General features: G+C 40.7%; 1 protein-coding gene across 1 annotated transcript; it reads right to left on the bottom strand.

Annotated features, from left to right (window-relative positions):
• Positions 1–15,778: 15,778 nt before the first annotated feature.
• Positions 15,779–19,745, bottom strand: LOC131303644 (putative glutamine amidotransferase GAT1_2.1). Its single transcript, XM_058330606.1, has 4 exons — positions 19,499–19,745; positions 17,867–18,597; positions 17,021–17,227; positions 15,779–16,195 (listed from the first exon to the last, which is right to left on the bottom strand). The coding sequence occupies exons 1-4, from the start codon at positions 19,587–19,589 to the stop codon at positions 15,944–15,946; spliced, it is 1,281 nt and encodes a 426-aa protein (XP_058186589.1). The 5' UTR covers positions 19,590–19,745; the 3' UTR covers positions 15,779–15,943.
• Positions 19,746–22,528: the final 2,783 nt, after the last annotated feature.

A 22,528-nucleotide genomic window follows, 5' to 3' on the forward strand; every position in this document is an offset into this window, starting at 1 on the left:
GGCCGGGTCTGGGCTCGGGTCTGTCAAAAATATGGCGTACACTAGTAATCTTCCACCGTACACCAGTAACATCTGGGCCTCAAGCCCAAATCACTCCCTGAACTGAAAATCCACTCTCAAATGAAAACCTAGGTTGCCCTAGCCCACTTTAGTGCCTATGGTGAACTTATCCCCAAGCGCCCGTCCAAATTTCAAATCAACGACGGTCCACCCGTCAATTTCAAATCAACGACGCTCCACCTGTCCAATTTCAAATCAACGACGGTCCACCCGTCCAATTTCAAATCAACAACGGTCCGCCCGTCCAATTTTGAATCAACGACGGCCCGCCCGTCCAAATTTCAAATCAACGAACCCGTCCAATTTCAAATCAACAACGGTCCGCCCGTCCAATTTCGAATCAACGACGATCCGCCCGTCCAAATTTCAAATCAACGACGATCCATCCGTCCAATTTCAAATCAACGACGATCTACCCGTCAAATTTCAAATCAACAACGGTCCACCAGTCCAATTTCAAATCAACAACGGTCCACCCGTCCAATTTCATATCAACAACGATCCGCCTGTCCAATTTCAAATAAACAACGGTCCGCCCGTCCAAATTTCAAATCAACGACGATCTATCCGTCCAAATTTCAAATCAACGACAGCCCGCCCGTCCAATTTCAAATCAACGACGATCTATCCGTCCAAATTTCAAATCAACAACGGTCCACCCGTCCAATTTCAAATCTACAACGGTTCGCCCGTCCAATTTCAAATCAACGACGGTTCGCCCGTTCAATTTCAAATCAACGACGGTCCACCCGTCCAACTGTTTCTTTCCCCAACAGAGTCGATCCATCTGCAACGGATTATTCCCCAAAAGAGGACCCTTCTTCTACGATAACCTGTTCGATCCTTTCTATTCAAATCCAACGGCAATCTATCTTGTCCATATTATCCCCTGCAGTGACAACTGCTCATACACATTCAACTAAGCAGGTTCTTTAAATTCCATGCTTACTTTGACTTGTTTGCGCTGTTCTAGGTAGCTCAGAAGGGTGTCTAGAAAACCTTTGACGTTACTTATAACAAATCAATGGTGCTCCAAGTGCCGTCAAAGAGGAGCTACTATAGACACCCTATTCTGGAGTGTCCAGATTAGTTTACTTACGGTTTTTGATTTCCCAATGATGATTACAATCAAGAACATTCCGAGGTTATTGGTGTGTTTAAGCTTTGAGTGTCCTGAACCTCATTCAAACCTTTGTCGAGCATTGTCCAAACCCTTCAAGCCAGAACCAAATGGCCTCAGCAAAACCATACTTGCTTAAGCCAGTACTGTGCTAGCATGCGCTGGTAAACTGCCACGTGTCAGTCATCGACCGTTGACTCAGTTACCACCGGCACACACAGGTACAATGTTGGCGTACGCTAGTCAAATGTCACTATTCAACCACGTGCTCAAGACTTTTGCGGCCACCCTGACGTAATCTATAGTTCCCCGATGATTACAATCGTGCAGCTGGCTCCCCTTCTCTCCTACACCACCTTTCAACCCAAGTCCCATGCATTTAATGCATGGGGACTTCTCTCCTTAACCTAACCACCCCGTAATCCAACTGATCACTCCCTTTTCTCAATCCACTTCTGGCCTATAAATACCCCCCTTGCATTTATATGCAAGGGGTTCACAAGGGTAACCACCATAAAGACTCCAACTCTTTTATTCTCTTCTCTCTCTAGTTCTTTGCTCTTCCTCATTTCATTCATTGAAAGAACAAGCAAAGAGCATCATTGTCACAAACCACAACCCTCATTCTATCCACCATCCATCCACCAAACCTCAAGTTCAAGCCCAAACTCTTCATCAACCTTAAAACAAAGGTGTACCACCCTTTACGTACGTTCTGTTCTAACCCCTGAAGGGGACTGGCAGGGTCAAGACTGGTAATTTATACCAGTTCTGGCCTTAAAGCTGGTAAGGTTTCAAAGGCCGTGTGAAGCTATCACTGGCACGCGCCAGTTATTTCAAGCCGTATGCCAGTATGGCTGTACGTGAAGTACTGGCGTGTGGATCACTGATAAGCTATTTTCTGCTTTTCTTTCCATTTTATCACCTTTATGCATGCTAAGAACTAGTTTACTACTTTCTGTATTTTAGAACTGTGTAGTGGCTATTTGTATCTTCTGTTTTAAAGGCCACTGGGATTTATCTGGTCGTGTTCCAGAGCCCAGATCATGCAAAGCCAAGCATTGACCAAATAATGTAACTGGCGTACGACAGTTACAATGGGTCCAATGGCTGGCCTTTGCATGTCATTTAATCCTAGCCTCTGTTTATTTTCCCACACTGTTTATGGGGTGTTCTATTGATTTTCTGGTTATAAAGCTATATCTATTGTCTCTAACTATATTTATTCTGTTATATTATTTGCGTGGTTTAACCTGGGTGTGCATTGGTCCATTCCAGAGCCCAAAGGATTGGGAACAGAAGCTGTGAGTTTTGGGTCGACTGGCGCATGCCAGTGTTGGTGTGGTGTACGCAAGTCATCTCTGTATGCAGTGGTGTGGCCAGTGCATACAGGTTTGTTTTTGCGTATATTATTCCAGATCAGCGTGCTCCAGTTCACCTAAAATGTTCACAGATGCTTTTTCTCAATCTATTATCAATTGTTTCAACAACACATCCATCACATTTTTTCATATAAATGCAACTTGTTACAGTCTTAATCCCCTTTTAACTGTTCCCCGCTCTAATTGGCTAAAAAATGATCAATGAGAGAAAAATACAAATGTTTTACAAAATGCCTGAGTAGAGACCGATCTTCGGATTGGGCGAGAGGGGGTGCCATAAAACCCTTCCTCTCTCGTAACCTGGCTCCCGAACCTCAGATATCGAAGGTGACGACGGACCAGTCTATGCCTTTTCAAAATCAAACAACGTAGCAAGCGTTTCAAGTTCGATTCCTCAGGTGCATACCGCAAAACCTGAGTGGCGACTCTGAATTGTAGCGTTTCGCCGCGCTTTTCCAAAAAAGGGCGCACCCGATCTTATACATGAAAATCGGATTTTCGAGGCGTGTGCCCACAATGTCGTATCCTGGGGCTTTTTCTCCCTTTTCGTTCAAGCTAGGCGAGTCTGTACATATATGTGTGTCTGTGTGTCGACTCAGTTTACTTGTCAATGCAAATTAGATATTAGCGCATGGTTTACATGTCAATAAACTGAAAAATGCAATTTTTACATTGCTACCGTAGTATTTATAACCCACAAGCTGTGAAATCTCGTGGACGGCAAAGGCACGTCAGCCCAAGGCCAAGCAAAGCATATCTCCGGGGCACGTCTGCCCATGCATCAAAGAAAGGGCGCGCAAGCCCAATGCCGTTACTATGTCAATTGGGCACGCCGGCCCACTCAACCATTTATTTGTCTGGGTGCGCATCTTAGAAGCAAAAACAGTAAAGTACTAGGGCTCAGTGATGGTCCTTAAGCATCATTGTCCTTCTAGGAGCCGCCCTTAGCTAGGGTCTGCATTTTCAGTTTGTGTATTCATATAGCATACATCTTTGTATATTGTGTATATCAACTGTTGAAAATAGGAAGGTGGCTAGTTTGTGGGAGTTTATGTCCGAATGGTTTCCATCAAGTCTTTGTTTGCCGAAGGATGCGATGCAATCTCCTGAGGTATCGTTACCGTTTGTCTAGCGGAGACAATGGAAATCTCCCTAACTCTCGATTTGTTTGTCGAAGGATGCGATGCAATCTCCTGCAGTTTTGTTATCATTGGTCAGCGGATGCGAAGGAATCTCCCTGAATCCATGATTTGTTTACTGACGGATGCGATTGAAAATCTCTTGCGGCATTGTTCTCATAGCAGGATGCGATAAAATCTTCTGCGGAACAAATCAACGACATCCGGTTCTATCAAATTTCTCAACGGCTTGATCATTCTGCACACTGATCTTCCTGTCTCCAAATCAACTATAGCTGGTCCTGTCAAATTTTTCAACGGCTTGATCATTCTGCACACTATTTTTTCTGTCTCCAAATCAACGACAGCCAGTCCTGTCCAATTCGCAACGACTCGATCATTTAGACTGATGATCCGCCCATCCAAATCAACGACAGTTGGTCTTGTCAAATTTCTCAAGGGTTTGATCATTCTGCACACTAATCTTCCCGTCACCAAATCAACGACAGCCGCTCCTGTCAAATTTCTCAACGACTTGATCATTCTACACACTGATCTTCCCGTCTCCAAATCAATGACATCCGGTCCTGTCCTATCCACAACGGCATGTTCATCCTGAAGTATGATCAGCTGGTCCTGTCCAATTATCAACGACACGATCATCCTGACGATGGTCAGCCATATCATCAATGACAATCAACCACATCGTCTGTCTCAGTCCATTCAGCGATGACAATGAGCCACATCGCCTGTCTCAGTCCATTCAGAAATGACAATCAGCCACACCGTCTGTCTCAGTCCATTCAGCGATATCTCAGTCCATTCAGTGATGACGATCAGCCGTATCGTCCATCTTAGTCATTCAGCGATGGTCAGTCATATCATCCACGACGATCAGCCATATCGTCCGTCTCGATCCGTCAACAACGACCAGCCATATCGTCCTTCTCGATCCGTCAATGACGATCAGCCATATCGTTTGATCAATCCAATAAAGACGATTAAAATGTTGTCCTTTCACTCCCTCAAAGACGATCAGAATATGGTTCGATGGTTCACCAATCCGCAACTAATTGTTCCCCAGGAGAGCCCGCCTCAGCCTGCCCTGAACGATTACCTCTACTTCAGTCTAGCTTCAAATGCATCTTCCAACAGCCTTATTGCTCTGTCTCGGATGGTCTTTGATAAGGAGATTGACTCTGATTTCCAACAGATGGAATTTAACCTACCTGACATGACCTACCCGTGTTTGTTGGAATGCTTTGTGCCGAGGATAGCTTAATCCACAACAACGATGGCCTGTCCCGTCCACATCTACAACGACAGCTTGTCCTGTCCAAATTCGATCAACAAGCAGCGATTCACTCGTCCACTTCTACTTCCATCATCGGCAATGGACCTCTCGTCCACTCCACCAATCAGGTTTCTTAAGTTTACAAGTCTACTTTGCTAGTATGCTTTGCTCTGGATTGCCTTGAGGGGTGTCTAGAAATCTTTGACGCTACTTGTACCAAGTCGATGGTGCTTCAAGTGCCGTCAAAGAGGGACTACTGTAGACACCCCAATCTGGACTTCCAGATTAGTTTAGTTACGGTATTTGATTCTCCAATGATGAAACGGATCAAAAATACCTCGGGAATGTTGAGTGTTTGAGCTTTGAGTGTTTAACACCCTTTTGAACCTAACCTAATCCTAAGCCACTTCAAAAAAAAAAAAGAAGCCAAAAACCTTCCTGACGCAGGCCAGGGCCCACCGTCGTGCACCAGACTGACTCCCACGCACGACGGTCAAACGTACAGGTGGTGGTCAATAGTCAAAGTTTGACCGTTGACCCTTGCGCCAGGGCGCAACCATCACGCACCGGAGCGCAACCCTCGTGCGCCAGAATGACTCCATCGCGCGCCAGAGTGCAATGCCTGTCTCCCACCGACCTTTTCCAAAGGTGGAAACTTGGCCACCAATGCAACCCAAGGCCAGCCTCGTGGGCTGGCTGAACTCCTCTCTTTGCAGCCCATATCTACCTCCCTCTCTCCCTATAAATACTCCCATGGTTCATCCATTAAAAGGGTTCTAAAAATTGAAAGGTTAGAATACTCATACACCTTGGGTTCCAAAGCCAAACAACAAACATCCAAGAACAAAGCTTGTTCTTCCATCTCAACCTTTTCAAACACCTCAATCTTTCCTCAAACCTCAATCATCAGTTCAATCTCAATTTAGGTATAGCATACCTACTGTTTTCCTATTCTGATCCCTGAGGGGGGCTAGTAGGGCCAAAGCTGGTAATCAATACCAGTTCTGGTCCTAAAGCTGGCAAAGTTTCAAAAACCGTCATGGTAGGACCAGCGTGCGTCGGTCCCACTCTCATGTGCGACATTCTGTTGCTGCGCATGATGAACCGTGTGGGGGTTGGTTTCCTACTATTTTATGTCTTCTTGTTTATAGATCACTGTTAAGCATGCTAACAACATGTTTACTGCTTTTTAGTTAAAATTGTTAGGCTTAGTTCAATATGAGTTTCTGTTGTTATGAAGTACCTTTGGGATCATTCTGAACTTGTCCCAGAACCCAGAAACATGTAAACCAAGCACTGGACTGGATCAGTCCCTCGCGCCAGGGCGGGACAATCGTGCGCTAGGGCGCAACCATCGCACGCCAGACTGCCTCCGACCAGTGAGTGGCCTTGCACGGGTAACTTGGCTTTAGGCCATTATTTTGTCCCCACACTGTTTATGGGGTGTTTTGTTAATTTGTAGGGCTCTTATAGCCTTTAAACTGCTTACAACTGTATATTATAACTGCCTATCAACTGTTTATAACTGCTTGGTTTGTCCTGGATGTGCACTGGTCCTTCCAGAGCCCAGAGGGTTTGAGAATAAGAGCTGTGGGTTTGAGCTCACTAGCGCGCGTGTGTCTTGGAGTTGCACGCGCAGGAGTGGACATCATGCAGTGACTTGTTCAATGCATGCTGGTTTCTTCCTGCGCACGTCACTCCAAAACACTTTGCCTCTCAGTTTGTTTAAACTCCCACAGCAGTCTGTTTTCATCCTATAATAATTGTTCAATAAGCGAGCATTCTATCTATCACATCCTGCAAACATGTTACAGCTTTAATCCCTATTAAACTGTTCCCCCGCCCTAAATGGCTAAAGAATTGATTAATCAAACAGAATCGCAAATGTTTTCACAAATGCCTAAGTAGAGATCGATCTCCGGATTGGGCGAGAGGGGTGCTATAAAACCCTTCTCCTCTTGTAACCTGACTCCCGAACCCAAATATGGTTATGACGGACATGTGCTTTCACTTTTTTAAAACAAACAGTGCATCGAGCATTTCAAGTTCGGTTCCTTGGGTGTCGGACCTTCAAACCCAAGTGGCGACTCTGCATTAAGCGCTCGTCTGCCAAAAAGCGCGCTCATCAATTCGTCTTTTTTAGGGCACGCTGCCCACAGGAAATTCAAATGTACAAATGTTGCAAAAGATTATGGAATTGAGCGATGCTGAATTAATTTGCAATTCCGTAACAGGGCTAATTTCGAAGGGGCAATACCTTCTAGTTTGTTTCCCAATTCAAAAGGCCATGGGCTGAATTTAAGGTAGTCGTTATGCCTGTCAATGGACGGGATCCGATCCGAAGAATCCGATAATCCAATAATCCAAATTCGGTAATATTTCAAATACGGATCGGATCGGATTCGGATTAAATCCGTTATTAATCCGATCCGAACTTTATTTTTTAAATTTTTTTTAAGAAAACCGTAAATTTTTTATTTTGAAAAAAAAATGTTTAAGAAGTTGTATTTTTATTTTAATTTTTAATTTTTTTTTCAGAAAATATTTTTTTTGAAATTTTTTTTTTATTTTGCTAAAATTTTTGAAGTAAAAAAGTTTTCGGATCGGATCCGAATTTTTCGGATTCGGATTACCACTATCTAATTCAAGTCTTATCGGATTCGGATTAGATCTGACCCATTGACAAGCCTAGTAGTCGTACCGGCACCATATACTCTTTCGTATTCATATTCCCTATCTTTACAAGTATTTCTCGCCCTTGAATCACGTGAAAATACTAAGATATGGAAATCTCGAAACATATCTAGGCAGCTAAAAACACATAAAAAAGGGGGGTACAGAGGACTTGGTGCCACTCACGCCAAATGGGTGGAAGATTGAGAACTCACACTTGTGAGAGAAGACCACAGTACTTAGATTCTATAACGAGACTTTCAATACATCTTACCTTGTTTCCCAAAACTTGTTAACTCCTTCCACTTCTAGTATTTTGTTTAATTTTTATTGGGTTGCCTTTAATTTATTTGGATGCATTATTCAATTCGAACCTGAACAAATATAAATTCCTAGCTACTCTATCTTCGATACTTGAGACAAGCGTTTGTTTTTTTTTCTTCACTAAGTGATCTCTCTTCTCCAAGATTTTCCTAATGTATGACAATATTGGAGAGTTTCTATATTTTATTTCTATTGCTTTAGAATAAGATTTTTATTAGAAAATATTTTCGTTTAGCTTAGAATTATTACCTTTCTGTATCCGGTTTGATTTTAGTTTCCAACTTTATTAGGATTCTTGGTCTACAAGAATTAGGATTTTGTTTTATTTAATTAGGAATTATCTTTTCTTTAATGCCACTTGTTTTGACATTATTTAGAATTTCTTTTTCAGTAGGATTTCTAGGGTTAGGGTCTTATAAAAAGGGATATAACCTATTCAATTATTCAATCTTTTACAACAATAAAATTCAGAGTTTCTCTATTATTTTCCTTGTACGCAAGGTGTGCTTGTGAATTCGATTATTCAAACCTTAAACTTTTCAGCCGCACATGCTTTGCCATAGGCGCAGTTATGAATGATTATTGAATGATCACCATAGAATGAGTTTTCTCAAGAGCATGTGGACCCACTATTATGTGGACCCACTATTATGTGGAAAGTTATAGGGACCGGTTTACAAAGTACTCAAACAGAAAGACTTGAAAAGTCTTAGGTCGTTTGATGACAATTACATGGAATGGTACGAGGAAAATTCTTAGCATGCATGACAATTACTTCAGAGGAAAGAGCCAATGACCCTGGCTTGATTTTTTTTGCTATGAATCAGTACGTGGCCAAACCGTTTCTGGTTTGTGTCAATGAACCAAACACCTTAAGTTTTATGGTTCATGCTTCGTTGTGAGCGGGTTTTTAAATGATTGTTGATGGATCACCATAGAGTGTGTTCACTTAAGGGCATGTGAACACGGGTCCTTGTACAGGGACCGACGGGATTCCAACCAACTGTGGGATCCAGTTTGGGGTCCCACACAATTGATCTGAACCATATATTATTTTTAATTTTTTTTTGAGTATCCCTGTAAAATTTTAAATCAATTGTATAAATGTAAGCGCATAATCTACATGTCATATGTTTCTTTCAAAATTCAGGATCCTAAACTGTGAAACAAAAATTGAACATTGGATCGAGCACTTAAAGTTATTCGATTGATTTGAAATTTTATATGCTTAATATTGAAGAAATATTCAAAAATAATCAACGGTTTGAATCATTTGCACGGGAACCCGAAGTGGGGCTGTGCAAATTGGTCAGTCTCCCATATATAAGACTACTCTACCCATTATTGAAAGAGAGACTTTAAAACTTGGAAAGTCTTTGTTTGGAAGTTAAAGAACTTGAGAGGAAAGAAGAAAAAGGAAAATAGAGAAAAATGAGAGGAGAATTGTACTATCCACAATTCTATATTTTTCTATTTTCTCTCTTCTTTCTCTCCAAACCAAACAATGGGAGAGATTTTTTATTTTTTATAAATTTTTCCTTCCTTTCTCTTGACAACATTAGAAGGGTATAAGGAAAATTCGTACCGTGAATGACAATTATTTTTGAGGAAAGAGCCAATTATTTCATGTGTGTTTACCCATTAATTTTTACAGGAAATCATGCAGAGGTGGGCCAGTTTCAAATTTATATAAGAATTATTGGAAAATTTTTACAATTTTTATTGGAAAATTTGATATCGCCTTTCATATGTAACAAAACTTTTTTCAATGTTTGTCCACCCAATTTTGAAATCCTGCATCCGTCCTTAGAAATATTGCAGTTTTACTCTAAAAAACTTTGGAGTGCTAACAATCGATGATCAAAATTCAATAGTACAAATGTCATAAAAGTTATGGAATCCAGCAATGCTGAATTAATTTGCCCTTCCATAACAGGGCTAATTTTGATTTCTCTGTGCCTTTTAGTTTATTTTTTTGTCTCAATGCCAAGATTATGGAATCGAGCGATGTTGAATCCCCTCTCTTTCTCTCTCTCTCTCTCTCTCTCTCACATTTGTGCTTTGGCAAGTCATCGCTCAAGTCAGTGACTACAATATTTTGGAAGTGAAGAATACTCAGAGAGTGGAAGACTAAAGACTGGAAAACAAGTTGGCAATCAAAACTTGGCATTGCTTGCAAAGTGGTGGTGGAGGTTCAGTATTGACAATGATTCACTATGGGTGAAGGTTATCCGAGGGAAATACAATTTGCCCCCGAGATGTTGGCTCCCCCAACTCCCAACCTCTGGTCAGATATCGAATATTTGGAGAGACATTTGTTGCATAAGGAATGTCTCTTCGCCTATTGGTCCTATAATTCAAGAGGGATTTAAAGTGCAGGTGGGCTCTGGTCGGAAAACTCTATTTTGGGACGTCGTGTGGCTGGGGAAAGAAGCACTCAAGGGAGTATATCCCAGATTGTATTCGATTTCAACTCAGAAAGGGCATGTGGTCAGCGATATAAAGAAAGAGGGTGGTGATGACAGATGGAATCTAACTTTTGGGAGACGTTTATATGATTGGGAATAATGTCAAGAGGAGGAGATGCAACAGATTGCACGGAATAGTTTTGGACCCATCCAAACAAGATTCCTTGCAGTGGAAATGGTCATCAGATAGGTGTTTTTCAGTGAAATCTATGTATGGACAGTGGGAGCAAGGAGTCCAGATTGGGGACGAGGTGTTGGGGTCATTATGGAAGAATCTAAGCCCACCAAAGGAGGAAATTTTTTCTTGGTTGGCTTTACAAACAAGGAAGGGTGGCCACTCGATCAGTTCTTGCTCATAGAAATATGCTTCAAGTGGGTCTATCGCCACTCTGCCCTCTTTGTTCTATTTTTGAGGAAACACCTGAGCATTTATTTTTGCATTGTGTGCTTTCCTGGAGCGTGTGGTCGAGTATAATGCAGTGGTGGCAGGTGGTTTGGGTCTACCCTTCTTCTTTGGCAGACCTAGCACTTTGGTGGTTTGGCAATAGTTTCTGAAAGTTAGAGAGGCATGTGTGGGAGGTGACGTTCTTCGCGTCTTTGTGGCTTGCGCGGAATGACCTCATCTTCAACAATGTATTAAGGCCAGCAAGTGAAGTTGGGGATTTAATCAAGACAAGGGTGGCTATGTGGATGAAAGCAAAGTACGACATCAAGATATATTCGGTGGAGGATTTTAGGAGCTTCCTAGGTGGAATCCGTAAACTAAAGTTGTAACTTAGGGTGTGAGGTGTTGTATCATCCAACTTCTTGGTTGGATGCACTATCTGTCTATACTTCCTTTTCTATGTTTGTGTTCCCTCGATGTATCCCTTTGAGTTTAGTAAAATCTTTTCTTTTGCCGAGCAAAAAAAAAAAAAAAAAAAAACCAAGTTGGCAATCAACTCTCTGGTACCATCCCCCATCAACTTGGCAACAAGTTGCATTCTCTTCCAATTAAAAAAGGAAAAATGAGGGCCAATAACGTGTTTTGATAATTAATATTCACCAAGGACATGCTGAGAACATTTATTAATGCTAAAAATGTCATTGGCAGGTATTAATTATCAAACTACGTCATGGACCGTCATTTTTTCATTAAAAATCTTTCTGTTTTGTTTTGCAACTGGAATTTTCCTACTGAGGATCTTTTCCTAATGATAAGCATTGAGTGCAGAAATCAAGGGTTGGAGCATCTCAAGAAATGGGCGCACTTTCGAACCGATTCTAGGTATTTTGTTTCTGCATATGTAATTCATGTCTAGAATTTGTTGTTTTATTTTTAAAAAACACTTTGAAGTTTTAATCTTAAAACCTTTGTGAGCACTGATAGTCGATGATGGAATACGGGAAGCGTGTAACGTATGATGAAACCAAACAAATTATGCCGTGTTAATGAGGCTAAGACAGTAGTTGGCTGATAGCATATTTTGATTAACAGATGAGTAACTATGAGTCCACAATCATGATCCTGTAACCCTTCATGACAGTGATAGGTGTAAGAACAGGTTGTGTTCCATAGGCGTGTTTTGAATGACTGTTTACAAATGGTATTTGAAAAGAGAGAGACTTGGAACTACTCAGGTCATTTGATGACTATTACAAGATTGGTAGAGAGGGAAAATTCATAGAAGTTACTTCAGAATTTCACATCACAGTTATGTGAAACATGACTCAAGACAAATCAACCTCAAGACAAGTAATTGCTCTCTCTCTCTCTCTCTCTCTCTCTCTCTCTCTCTCTCTCTCCATATTTTGTGCCTTAGCAAATCATCACTCAAGTCAAGGACTACTACGCTTCGCAAGTGGAACATGCATGGCTCCATGTTTTATTATTTACCAAAACAGTTTACACCCATTTTGACCAAATTTTAAAAAAAGGATTTATTGAAGAATTAATGGCAAAAATATTATTTTTTGGGCCTTAGTTTCATTTATGGTGGACCTCAATTGGGCCAAATTGGATTTGGAAAGGCTGATTGGGATTAATTGGCCACATTAATATTTGGAGCATGTGTACTTGGTGTATCTAAATTAAATGAGTTATATATACACACACATGGTTTGGATCGGTTTGGAACCGAAACCACTAACGTAAATCTGTTAAGGAAATGAATTTCACATTGCTTGGGAGTGGAATGGGTGATCATTTAATAACATCTGGGACCTCTCCACTCATTACCAATTGGTTTTGAGATGGATATAAAGTTTCTACATTGTATCAGAGCGGGGCCCGTTCCACCCCACATTTTAAAAATTCACAATCCACACCCCAAGATGACAGACCAACAAAAAAAGGCTACACGATGATAGGACCCAAAAGTGGTCACACGTGACAGATCTCAAACGCGACTACACGTGAGGGAGGATGTTAAGGAAATGAATCCCACATTGCTTGGGAGTGAAATACGTGATCACTTAATAACACCTGGGACCTCTCCACTCATTGCCAATTGGTTTTGAAGCGTTACAGTACCTACCGTTATGGAACGGTATTGATAAGCCTGATTGAGAACGAAACCCGGAGAGCCGCAGAACTTGGGAAAAAAAGAACTTGTTATTAAAAAAAAAAAAAGACAAAAAAAGGTCAAAGCTAAATTTGATACTCGAAAGAAAATTGGTCTGGACCAAAGTTGTGAAATCCGTTCTGTACCGGCTGGTACGTACCGTACCGGTGCTTAAACGGAACACAAAGACTCAAGATCCGTTCCGATTGAAATACCGGCCTGTTCCGGCCAATACCGGATGTACCGGACGATACCGGTTTGTTCCGAACATTTTTCGGTGTTCCAGACAGTACAAAATTACCTCTCTTTTTTTTAAAGACATAAGTTATGGGCTCTAAACTAATTAAAAGAAACTTATGGGCTTATATATGATTTTCTTCGATTAAGATCACAATGGAATCCTGATTTGTTTCATAACTTTGTTTTGAATTTTTTTGGATAATTTTTTGCTTCCATTTGTTTCTCGGAAATGGTTTTGCAACTTGGTAGATATATATTAAATATATATAAAATATTAATTGCGGTAAATCTGGAACGGTACTGAGATACAGCCCGGTACCAATACGTACCATTCCAGTAGTGAAAACGGTACGCTGACCGGTACGGGATTGACAACTTTGGTCTGGACGTTTACATGGTTGGGAAGTCTTTTTCTTATTAATTAATAGAAAAGGGGACCTGCTATCGCTTAGGGATAACATGGGTGATTGTCCCGTTCGGTTCGTCCAAGCTCGGCAATGGACGGCTCAGATCATCTCGGCCGAATAGATTTTAGCCGTCCATGCCGAGCATGGACGGTTTGGATGGAGCCAACACCCCTGAGGGACAACAGGGTATCAAAATCATAATTAATAGTACTATTATTCGTATATGGGTCTTTTTCTTACTAATTAATACTAATTCGTATAGGTAACGATGTTGTCAAAATATCGATGGTTGATCTGAGAGCTCCGCGTCGGTTCTTGCAAAACAAGCTTAAGTACCGGTGTTACTCCTTGCTACGAAAATTGTATAAAAAGACTCTGCAAATAAGGGTTTGGATTCTTTAGTGATGTATCTCCTTCCTAAAATGCCTCATTAATAAGTTTTGTGATCTCCTTATGACAGTCCCTACGAAGATGAGTAAATCTTTTTATGTCGGTTTACGTACACTTGCTAGGCTGGTCCACAGTCCTCGGGTTTAGTTCATCCGAGCTCCTTCGTGCGGGTTGTCCGCATTGATTAGCTTAACGACCAAATTATGACTCATCAATATAGATTTCTAACACTGGCCGGACATACAGTGGCAAATGGGCTTTGTAACACATTTGAATCGCACAGCTAAAGTAAATTCCAAAATTAGTACTACTAGAAAAACAATTCTTTCTTTGGGTTGGCCGCATTGATTGGCTCAAAGACCAAATTATGACTTACCAATAAGGATTTTTAACACTGACATGATTCCAAATGCTTGTTGTGACACATATTTGAATCTCACGGTCAAAGTCAGTTCCAAACCTAGTACTATTGGGAAAGTAAATCTTTGTTCATCTACCTACTATATATCTCTCTCTTATATTTTGCTGTAAGAAAGAGCGGATTGGGTTACCTGCCAATTTAACATTCCGGATGGACAATTCGTGGTTTATTCAAATGGTCACTTCTGGACTTAACTATCTTATCAAGCTAGACCTAAGCCATTAATCACATATGGAATGAGCACCTGCTAGTTAGGTGCTTCCTAATAGATTATGGACCACCTATTACCCACCAACCATATATCTTAATTTACACCTGTATTGACTAAGAAATACTCGGGTGCCGAGCGGGTACCACGTGGTGGTATCTGTTGGCGATGGACGACTCAAATTTATTCCTCTCTCTCCCCCACCTGACCACTCTCTCTCCTCCTTTTCTCGCTCTAAAATTCAAACCATTAAAACACGTTTGGACGGCTGAGATTGCCAACGGGTACCACGTGTGGTACCCTGCCCGGCACCCAAAAACTTCTCGTATTGACTAGATTGTATTTGCTATAAAGTGAGGAGATTCATGAACCACATCTTTTACCTTTTGTGTGTGAAAACAAGGCGAGTTTAGCAATCAAAAAATTCGCCCTTTATTATTATTTTTATTTGTTCGGTGTCCATGCTCGACCTCTCGAGATCCTGAAGTAAACAACCAAACAAACTTCCAGTGGTCTCAAGATCTTTTCGTTGACAGTGGAGTCGGACTTTTCGAACTATGGAATGTAAACCCTCTACTTATTGCCTGCTTCCTCTCGGCCTACCCTTTGAGGATAGCCGCTGCTTAACTGCTGTGTGGGGCTTAACGAAATTATGGTCTGGTATCAGAAGCCTGTCGTTCTTTCAAGTACTTGTGATACGCTATTCCATTTTCTCCATCCGTCTACGAAATGAACAAGTGAAAGTCAATCTAATTCTGGTCATGAACATTTCTGAGAGATGCTTCAGAAAATAACAGATCAGGCATGCATTTGCTAATTCGCACAGCAATATGAAGGGTGAATTTTTGTGGTGTGGTCCAAGAGATCATTGAAACACCATCTTTTTTTTTTTTTTTTTTTTTTTGTCAAGCGGAAAATCATGCATTAACTTAGACAATCAAAGTCAACAAGCTAGATAAACAGCATTCATAAAGGTTCAAAAAGACTACAAGAGTCATATAACCGTTAATGTAGCGGGTACAAACTCAACTTTCCCAAGCCATACGGGTAGAAGTCGAATTTGAGATTGAGACATCAACATTTATGTACATCACGTATGAACAGATGGAGATTCACATCATCCAGTCGAAAACGCGGAAATAAATCACTTTCACAAGTTTTTTCTTCGAAAAACGAAAAGTCAACAAACAGGTAATGGGTAGATAGATACAAATTTAAAGGAAAAGGCCAGAGGATTCAAGTTTAATGTGATTCCTCAACTACATCAATTGGACAACAAACGCAGAAAGGTAAGTTTAAGGACCAAGTTCGTTCACAATCCCGTGAAGCTTTCTCTCCAAAACTTCTGAACAGATTTTGCCCATGATGTGGTAAAAGGACACGAGATCAGATACGTTTTCCACTGACATTTTCTCGATCACTTTCCTCGCTAAATTTGCTCTGTCTTCATTCACCTTCAGCCTGTTCATGCAGGCAGATGCATTCCTCACTGTTGCCCCCATCTGTTTCAGCCTCTTCTCTTGTTGCAAGCTCAATGCTGTGTTTGACTGCAAATGATATGACAAGGCGCAAAAAAAAGAAGAAGAAAAGTTGTCACTAACGATACGTTAAAATGATTTAAACACGAATTGATGTGACGCGTCGTAATCCTCCCACACAAACTCTACATACAACCACACAAGCACTTATTACAAAAATGTGCGGGGTTCAGACCATGGTGGTGCAGTGTGTGTGGATCTCACGCATTGAGGTGACTTTGAAGGAGGGCAAGAGGATAATTCCACATACCAACTCACCTAAGCAATTGCTGACTTTGGGTATTGCGCATTGAGGTGACTGAGTGTAAACGTATGTGCAAAAAAATTTTCTGGGCAAAGCACGAGAGGTTCACGTCATACGAGCATAACTTCAGTATGAAATGCCCATAGACAGTGACACTTCTTGTGATTTTTTCATTTCAAACCAAAGTAAACTGTATCCTTCTGCTGAGTTTTGTGTAAAGAAATCTCTTTTGTTTCATTTTCCTAGATATGAAGGGCGGTTTCAAGCAGTGCTAAGGCATTTTCATCAGCATTGCTATTGCCATGGGTACGAGTCACGGTAATGGCCTCCCCCAAAGTTCGGGTTGCGTAGAAAATGCCCTCCCGCGATTCTCTGCCTCACAAGATCCCCTCTACTGGGAAACCAGTACACTGGGTCGTTCCTTTTTAATTTTGTCTTAATTATCGAAAAACCATTGTTGCATCGCTCTTAATGAGATTTCTTTGGCATACTAGTTACCTAAAGATTGAATCATAGCGCGTAAGATACAAAGTCCAAGTATGTGATAAACTCTACAAATAAAAAAGGAGTTTTCATACATTTTGACGTACCTCAAGGAATTCTGCCCCTGCTCTAAGCTCAGATTCCTTCGACGGGTGCACTTCACTACCACCAGTATATAAATTCCTAGCAACAGAGAAACTTCGTACAATGTCTTCTCTCTTCCTCTCCAATTTTTGATCAAGCTTCAAAGATTGTGGCACTCTGGTTGAGCTATTTAGCCTCTTCTGATAAGCAATCACTGCCTTGACAAATTCCTACACGTTTCCATGCCAATCAAATCAATGAACAAAACAATCTTAAAAGTGTACTCAATACAAAACATTACATGGTGGTTGAGAAAGACCACATGGCAATTTTAGTGGCGTGAAATTCTGCCATGGAACCGGGGGCCTTGTAGTGCAAGGGTGCACTACAGGGTCCCTAGATTCTTTCCACCATATAAACCTACTTCTCTTGTTATGGACAGGACACAATGTCAACCTGGTGTTCCGGACTTCACTGATAATCCTCTCTAAATACAGTCTGGCAAGACCACATTCATCGGTGGAGTGCAGACCACCAAAATTACAATAAATGCAGTGCTTGAAGGATATAAATACTTGCAGGTAAGTATCGATTTTTGCACTGAGAATGAAAATCACAAGTCAACAAGTTCCCGATACCTATCAATCTATAACCAATTCACCATCCCGTAGTTGATCGCTACAGGCCTAAGACAGATACCAGTATCTGCCTATCACAACATTCTTCGCTATCTTGTAAGTTATTTCAGGGTCTATAGTTTTCAATGATAAATGAATAGCAAGGAACAAAAATAATCATATATCTTCAATTTAACCAAAAAAACTGTTATGATTTGTGAATAATGTCATGGGAGATTGGTGTATTATTACCTGATAAGCAGATGGACAACCCGGATAGTCAAACTCATCCGAATCGGGCTTTCTCATTCTCTCCGGATGAAATTGGAGCCCCATGATGAACTTCCCTTCACCCGGATTATAAGCATCCGGGTCATAAAAACCTTCCACCAACCCATCAGGCCCGAAAGCCATGGGTACAAACCTCTGAGCCAATCTCTTAACCCCCTGATGATGGTAACTATTTACCATAATCTCCCTTTCCTCACCTTCCAAAGACTCCTTGAACCATTTCTCCAAGGGGGTGTTTTCGACGACCTTCACCTGATGCCTGTGCCCGTCGTAGTTCTCATAATCCATATGAACCACACTCTGGTTATCAGGCAATTTCGAAGACAGTTCTTTCCCTATGTCCTGGTAAAGGGTACCCCCGGAAGCCACATTTAGGACTTGTGACCCCCTGCAGATGCCCATGTAGGGTATGTTTCTTTCTAGGCACAGTTTGGCCAGTCTTAGTTCGATTGTGTCCTTTTCTTTGTCGATGGTGGTGTCGCTTGCGTGGAGTTTTCGTATGTCTTCTAATTCTTCGGATGATAGACTGGAGGTTTCGGTCTCGTAAAATGATGGATCGATGTCTTCGCCTTCGCAGAGGAGGACACCGTGGATGGGCTCGAAGCTGTCTAAGAGCATGTGGACTCCGCTCACTCGGGGGACGATGACCGGTACGGCTCCGTAGCTGACTATGAGATCGAGATGGTATTCACCTGGTAATTGGAGACAAAGTTTTAGCAAGCAAACAATGGAAGGTTCAATATACATATCATAACCCAACTCAACTCAACTCAACAAAACCAATATTCCTCTGTTCTAACATACTTATAATCACATGATTTCGCTCGCTCTTCGTCTATGAAGTAAGTTTAAACTTCTACTTACGTGGAACCACGTAAATCTTTGTATTCTATTTGATTGCCTGTTTGATTTATTTTTTTCACTACTTTGTGGTTGATCAAAACTAAGCTTTTTTTCCTTGGGATTCACATATTTTGAAAATTTATTATCTCAATATCATGAATTGGAAACGTGAAAGAATGTCTTCCGATAAAGGATTAGTGAACACAACATAAACACATGTTCTCTTTTGTTGTTTTCATGCATGATTGTTGTCTAGATGTGCTCACACCAACACATAAGATTTTCTATATTTCTATAACTTTTATGTCCAGACCAGTTGACGTGCGCGGCGCACCACGACTAATTATAGGAGATCTTCTGTTCCTCAAAATTTTATTTTTATTGCCGAGAAGAAAAAAAATTTATTCTTCACCCTGTCTTAATATTCTTGTACTAATTAAGAACAAGATTCTACATTCCTCAAAATATCATTTTTGGTATGGCTATTACATCTCGATATACGAAATTTACTGCATTTTAGACGGATTTTTTTGAGGGGAGGAGAGGATTGGTGACCATGTATGCGTAATACATGTATGTGTGCCATCACTCCGGCTCAACGGCATCAAAAGTACATTTAGGTGTCGAGGTGTTAATCTGATTATTCTAACGAAAATGACTTTTGCTGATAAAAATAAAAAATCGAGAAAAAAAATGTATGCAGGCATGTGAAGGTAGAACATAGAAAACCAGAGGAATATAAAGACGTACCGACGAAATCAACGAACTTGTTCTTGCGAACGCTTCGTCTGGAAACAATCAGGACGCGAGGGAGTATTACCGAGAGATCAGATGTTGACATGGCTTTCTTTTTGGCGGCTTCTTTAGGGATTTTGTTGTTTGTGGCTTTGTTTGATTGATGTGCTCTTACCCTACCCTCGCACTATTGTCGTGTTTAAGAGAGAGAGACTGGGTGTGAGAACTGTGTATGAGAGAGAGAGAGAGAGAGAGAGAGAGAGAGACGAGTCTAGGCGCTGCGTAAGGAGGGGTATATATAGGGGCAAGCCAGGTAGAAGCGCATTGGGTTGGGAACATCTGGGGTTGCGTTTTAATGCCCATGGTGAACTTTAAAGATGAGGATCCTCACATATTTCACGAGCCGAAAATTTTATTTATGGATCATTCCGTAAAGAACATTTTACAGAGGCTAATTGCGCGCGTTTAAAGTGTTTTTGGACGATTCGGATTGAAAATCAATTGTGACCATGATCGGTCAAAATTGAAAATGAATCTCAACCATTGATTGTCCGAATAGACGGTTGAAATTGAGTCGCTCCATGAATAAGTTTCTTTCGAGTGCACAAAATAAAACAGCAAACCAATCTAAAAAAGAAAATAATAATAATAATATGATATAGACAGATTAAACTTTTGAAAGTAGTGATCGTGACAAGAACGTAAGAATATCACTTAAATATCACTTTTTTTTTAATGGCAAAAGTAATAATTATGTTACCATAATCAATGATATTGGTTTGTAATTGACTTATTTTTTTTTTCACATAATATAATACCGTATAAAATTGGGAATCCAAGGCACAAGCCTTATCCCAGGGACGGACAATAAATAATGATAATAATTGAGAGGGTGGGATTAAAACGTGGCAATAATAACCTTATAAGGTATGTTGTTATCCAAAGGGAGGGGAAATTAATCCCATTTTTTGACGGAGTCAAAGGTGGATGAGGAGTGCCTTGTCAGGGATTCAGGGAAGTACAAATTGGTTGAGGCTGTGAGTAACTATCGGACTGCGCTTGCTAGTTAGCTAGCTATTGGCTGGCTGGTGTCTTTATCCACTTTTTAATTTCCTGCCACCTCCTCCTCCTCTGGTTTAGCAATTTCACTTGTCTAAACGTGTTTTAAACGATACGGATTTTAGAGAGAAAAAATGAGGAGGTGAGTGGTGGGGTGAGGGGAGAGATGGAAAATAAATCTGAGGCCGTCTAAAATATGTTTGGACGTTTGGGATTGCCAACGGATACCGCCACATAGTATCCGCTTGGCACCCAAAAATTTCTCCCTCCTTCTTGGGGAAGTAGTAACTGGATAGGCTTTTGGTTTGGATTGAGACCCCATGTTTTAACAGAACTGAAGTGTGTCAACCCTTTTCTAATCTTGAGGAGTTTTAAATTATGCTGACATTGGTGCGAATATGCCACTCGATTCCTATGTCATAACAAAAAAAACATTGATGATTTTTCTTTTTTTCTTTTTTATTCTTAGGCCCCGTTCTACTGAAAGTGATGTATTATGAAATAAAGGTGATATATTATAAGAGAATAATTTATCTCGTAAAGCAAAAAATAAGCACTTAAAAATAAAAACCTTGGCTGAATGGGGCTTTAATGAACCTGACAGAATGTTCGTAAAATGCTACCGAAGGTGTACTAAAGGTGTCGCCGCAGATGGAGCTCCGATAGTTATGGAGTAATTGATGAATAAATATTTGTTAGATTTCTTAGAGGATTTCAACTTAAAATCAATTGGCAATAAGTGGAGTAAACTCTAGATTTTTTACTAACCGAGCTTTGGTGGCTTAAATGAGCGATGAGACAAGTCTAACACTCCCCTCACATGCAGCCCGGATGCACGTGGATGTGACAGGCTAGGAGCTGAGTGATTGGCTCGGGTGACGGAGATGACAAAGACTTTTTCACAAGAGGTAAAGTCACCTAAAACCTAGCTTTGATACCATGTTAGCTCAGAGCTAGGTCTTGGTGGCCTTACCTTACGTGGTCGAGTCTATGGTACCCGAGCAAATGTCCTGATCTCCACAATTCATACCTCCACGTGCATCTATGCTGCACACGAGGGGGAATGTTAAGACTTTATCCCATATCGCTCATCTAAGCCACCTGTTTCCACTATATATTCACCGTCTGTCGATGATCGATCGAAAGGTGACGATTATGGGAATGCAACCTATTTTATTATTATTAAGTATTTGTATTAATATTAGAACTAGTATTAGAATGCAACCTAGAGTAGTCTCTTTCGTTTGTCTTCAATTTCATTCTTAATTTCACATTTGACTCGAATATTTAATACGAAGACGAATATTTAACACCCAAGCTTGGTTGCTTTCTCATAATCGCCACCTTTCGGTCGATCATCAACGTGCGGTGAATATATGGTGTAAGCACCACCCAAGCTTGGCTGATACTAAAATTAAGAGACTACTCTATGACCAATTGGATTTAGGTTGGAACCCTCCAAGAGATCTAACAGAATCGTATACCCTATTTTTCAATGAATTAAAGGGCGTCAGCCCTTTTCTAATCCTGAGGAGTTTATAAGAAAAGGTGCGAATGTTCCCCTCAATTCTTATGTTGATGACATAATGAAAACATTAGGGGACGTAATGAAATATCCTCTAATAACTTAATCATCTAAAACAATTTCGCGTGCTACTTAAAAAGTATTCCAAAAAACACAATCTAATGTTTATCCTCGCACATTCAAGTCAATATTGCGAGGGTGGTTGTGAATTGACAAAAAACTCAATAAACTCGTCATCACGGAAGAATGACTCCGCCTCCATGGGAGCTTGGATTGATCGATCAATGGTAATATGCCCTGCTCGCTCAAATGTCATCTCCTAAAAAAATAGCCAAGTGTATAAGATGTAAGATTTAATCTAGTAATTGGAACCAAACAATAATCGTTTTATTTTTTCCCAATAATCTGAAATGAGAATGGTGGGTTTGGCAAACAAAGCCCTTGGCAGCACAAAGGAAAAT

The sequence above is a fragment of the Rhododendron vialii genome, chromosome 10a (genome assembly GCF_030253575.1).
Source record: "Rhododendron vialii isolate Sample 1 chromosome 10a, ASM3025357v1".
Taxonomy (NCBI): Eukaryota; Viridiplantae; Streptophyta; class Magnoliopsida; order Ericales; family Ericaceae; genus Rhododendron; species Rhododendron vialii.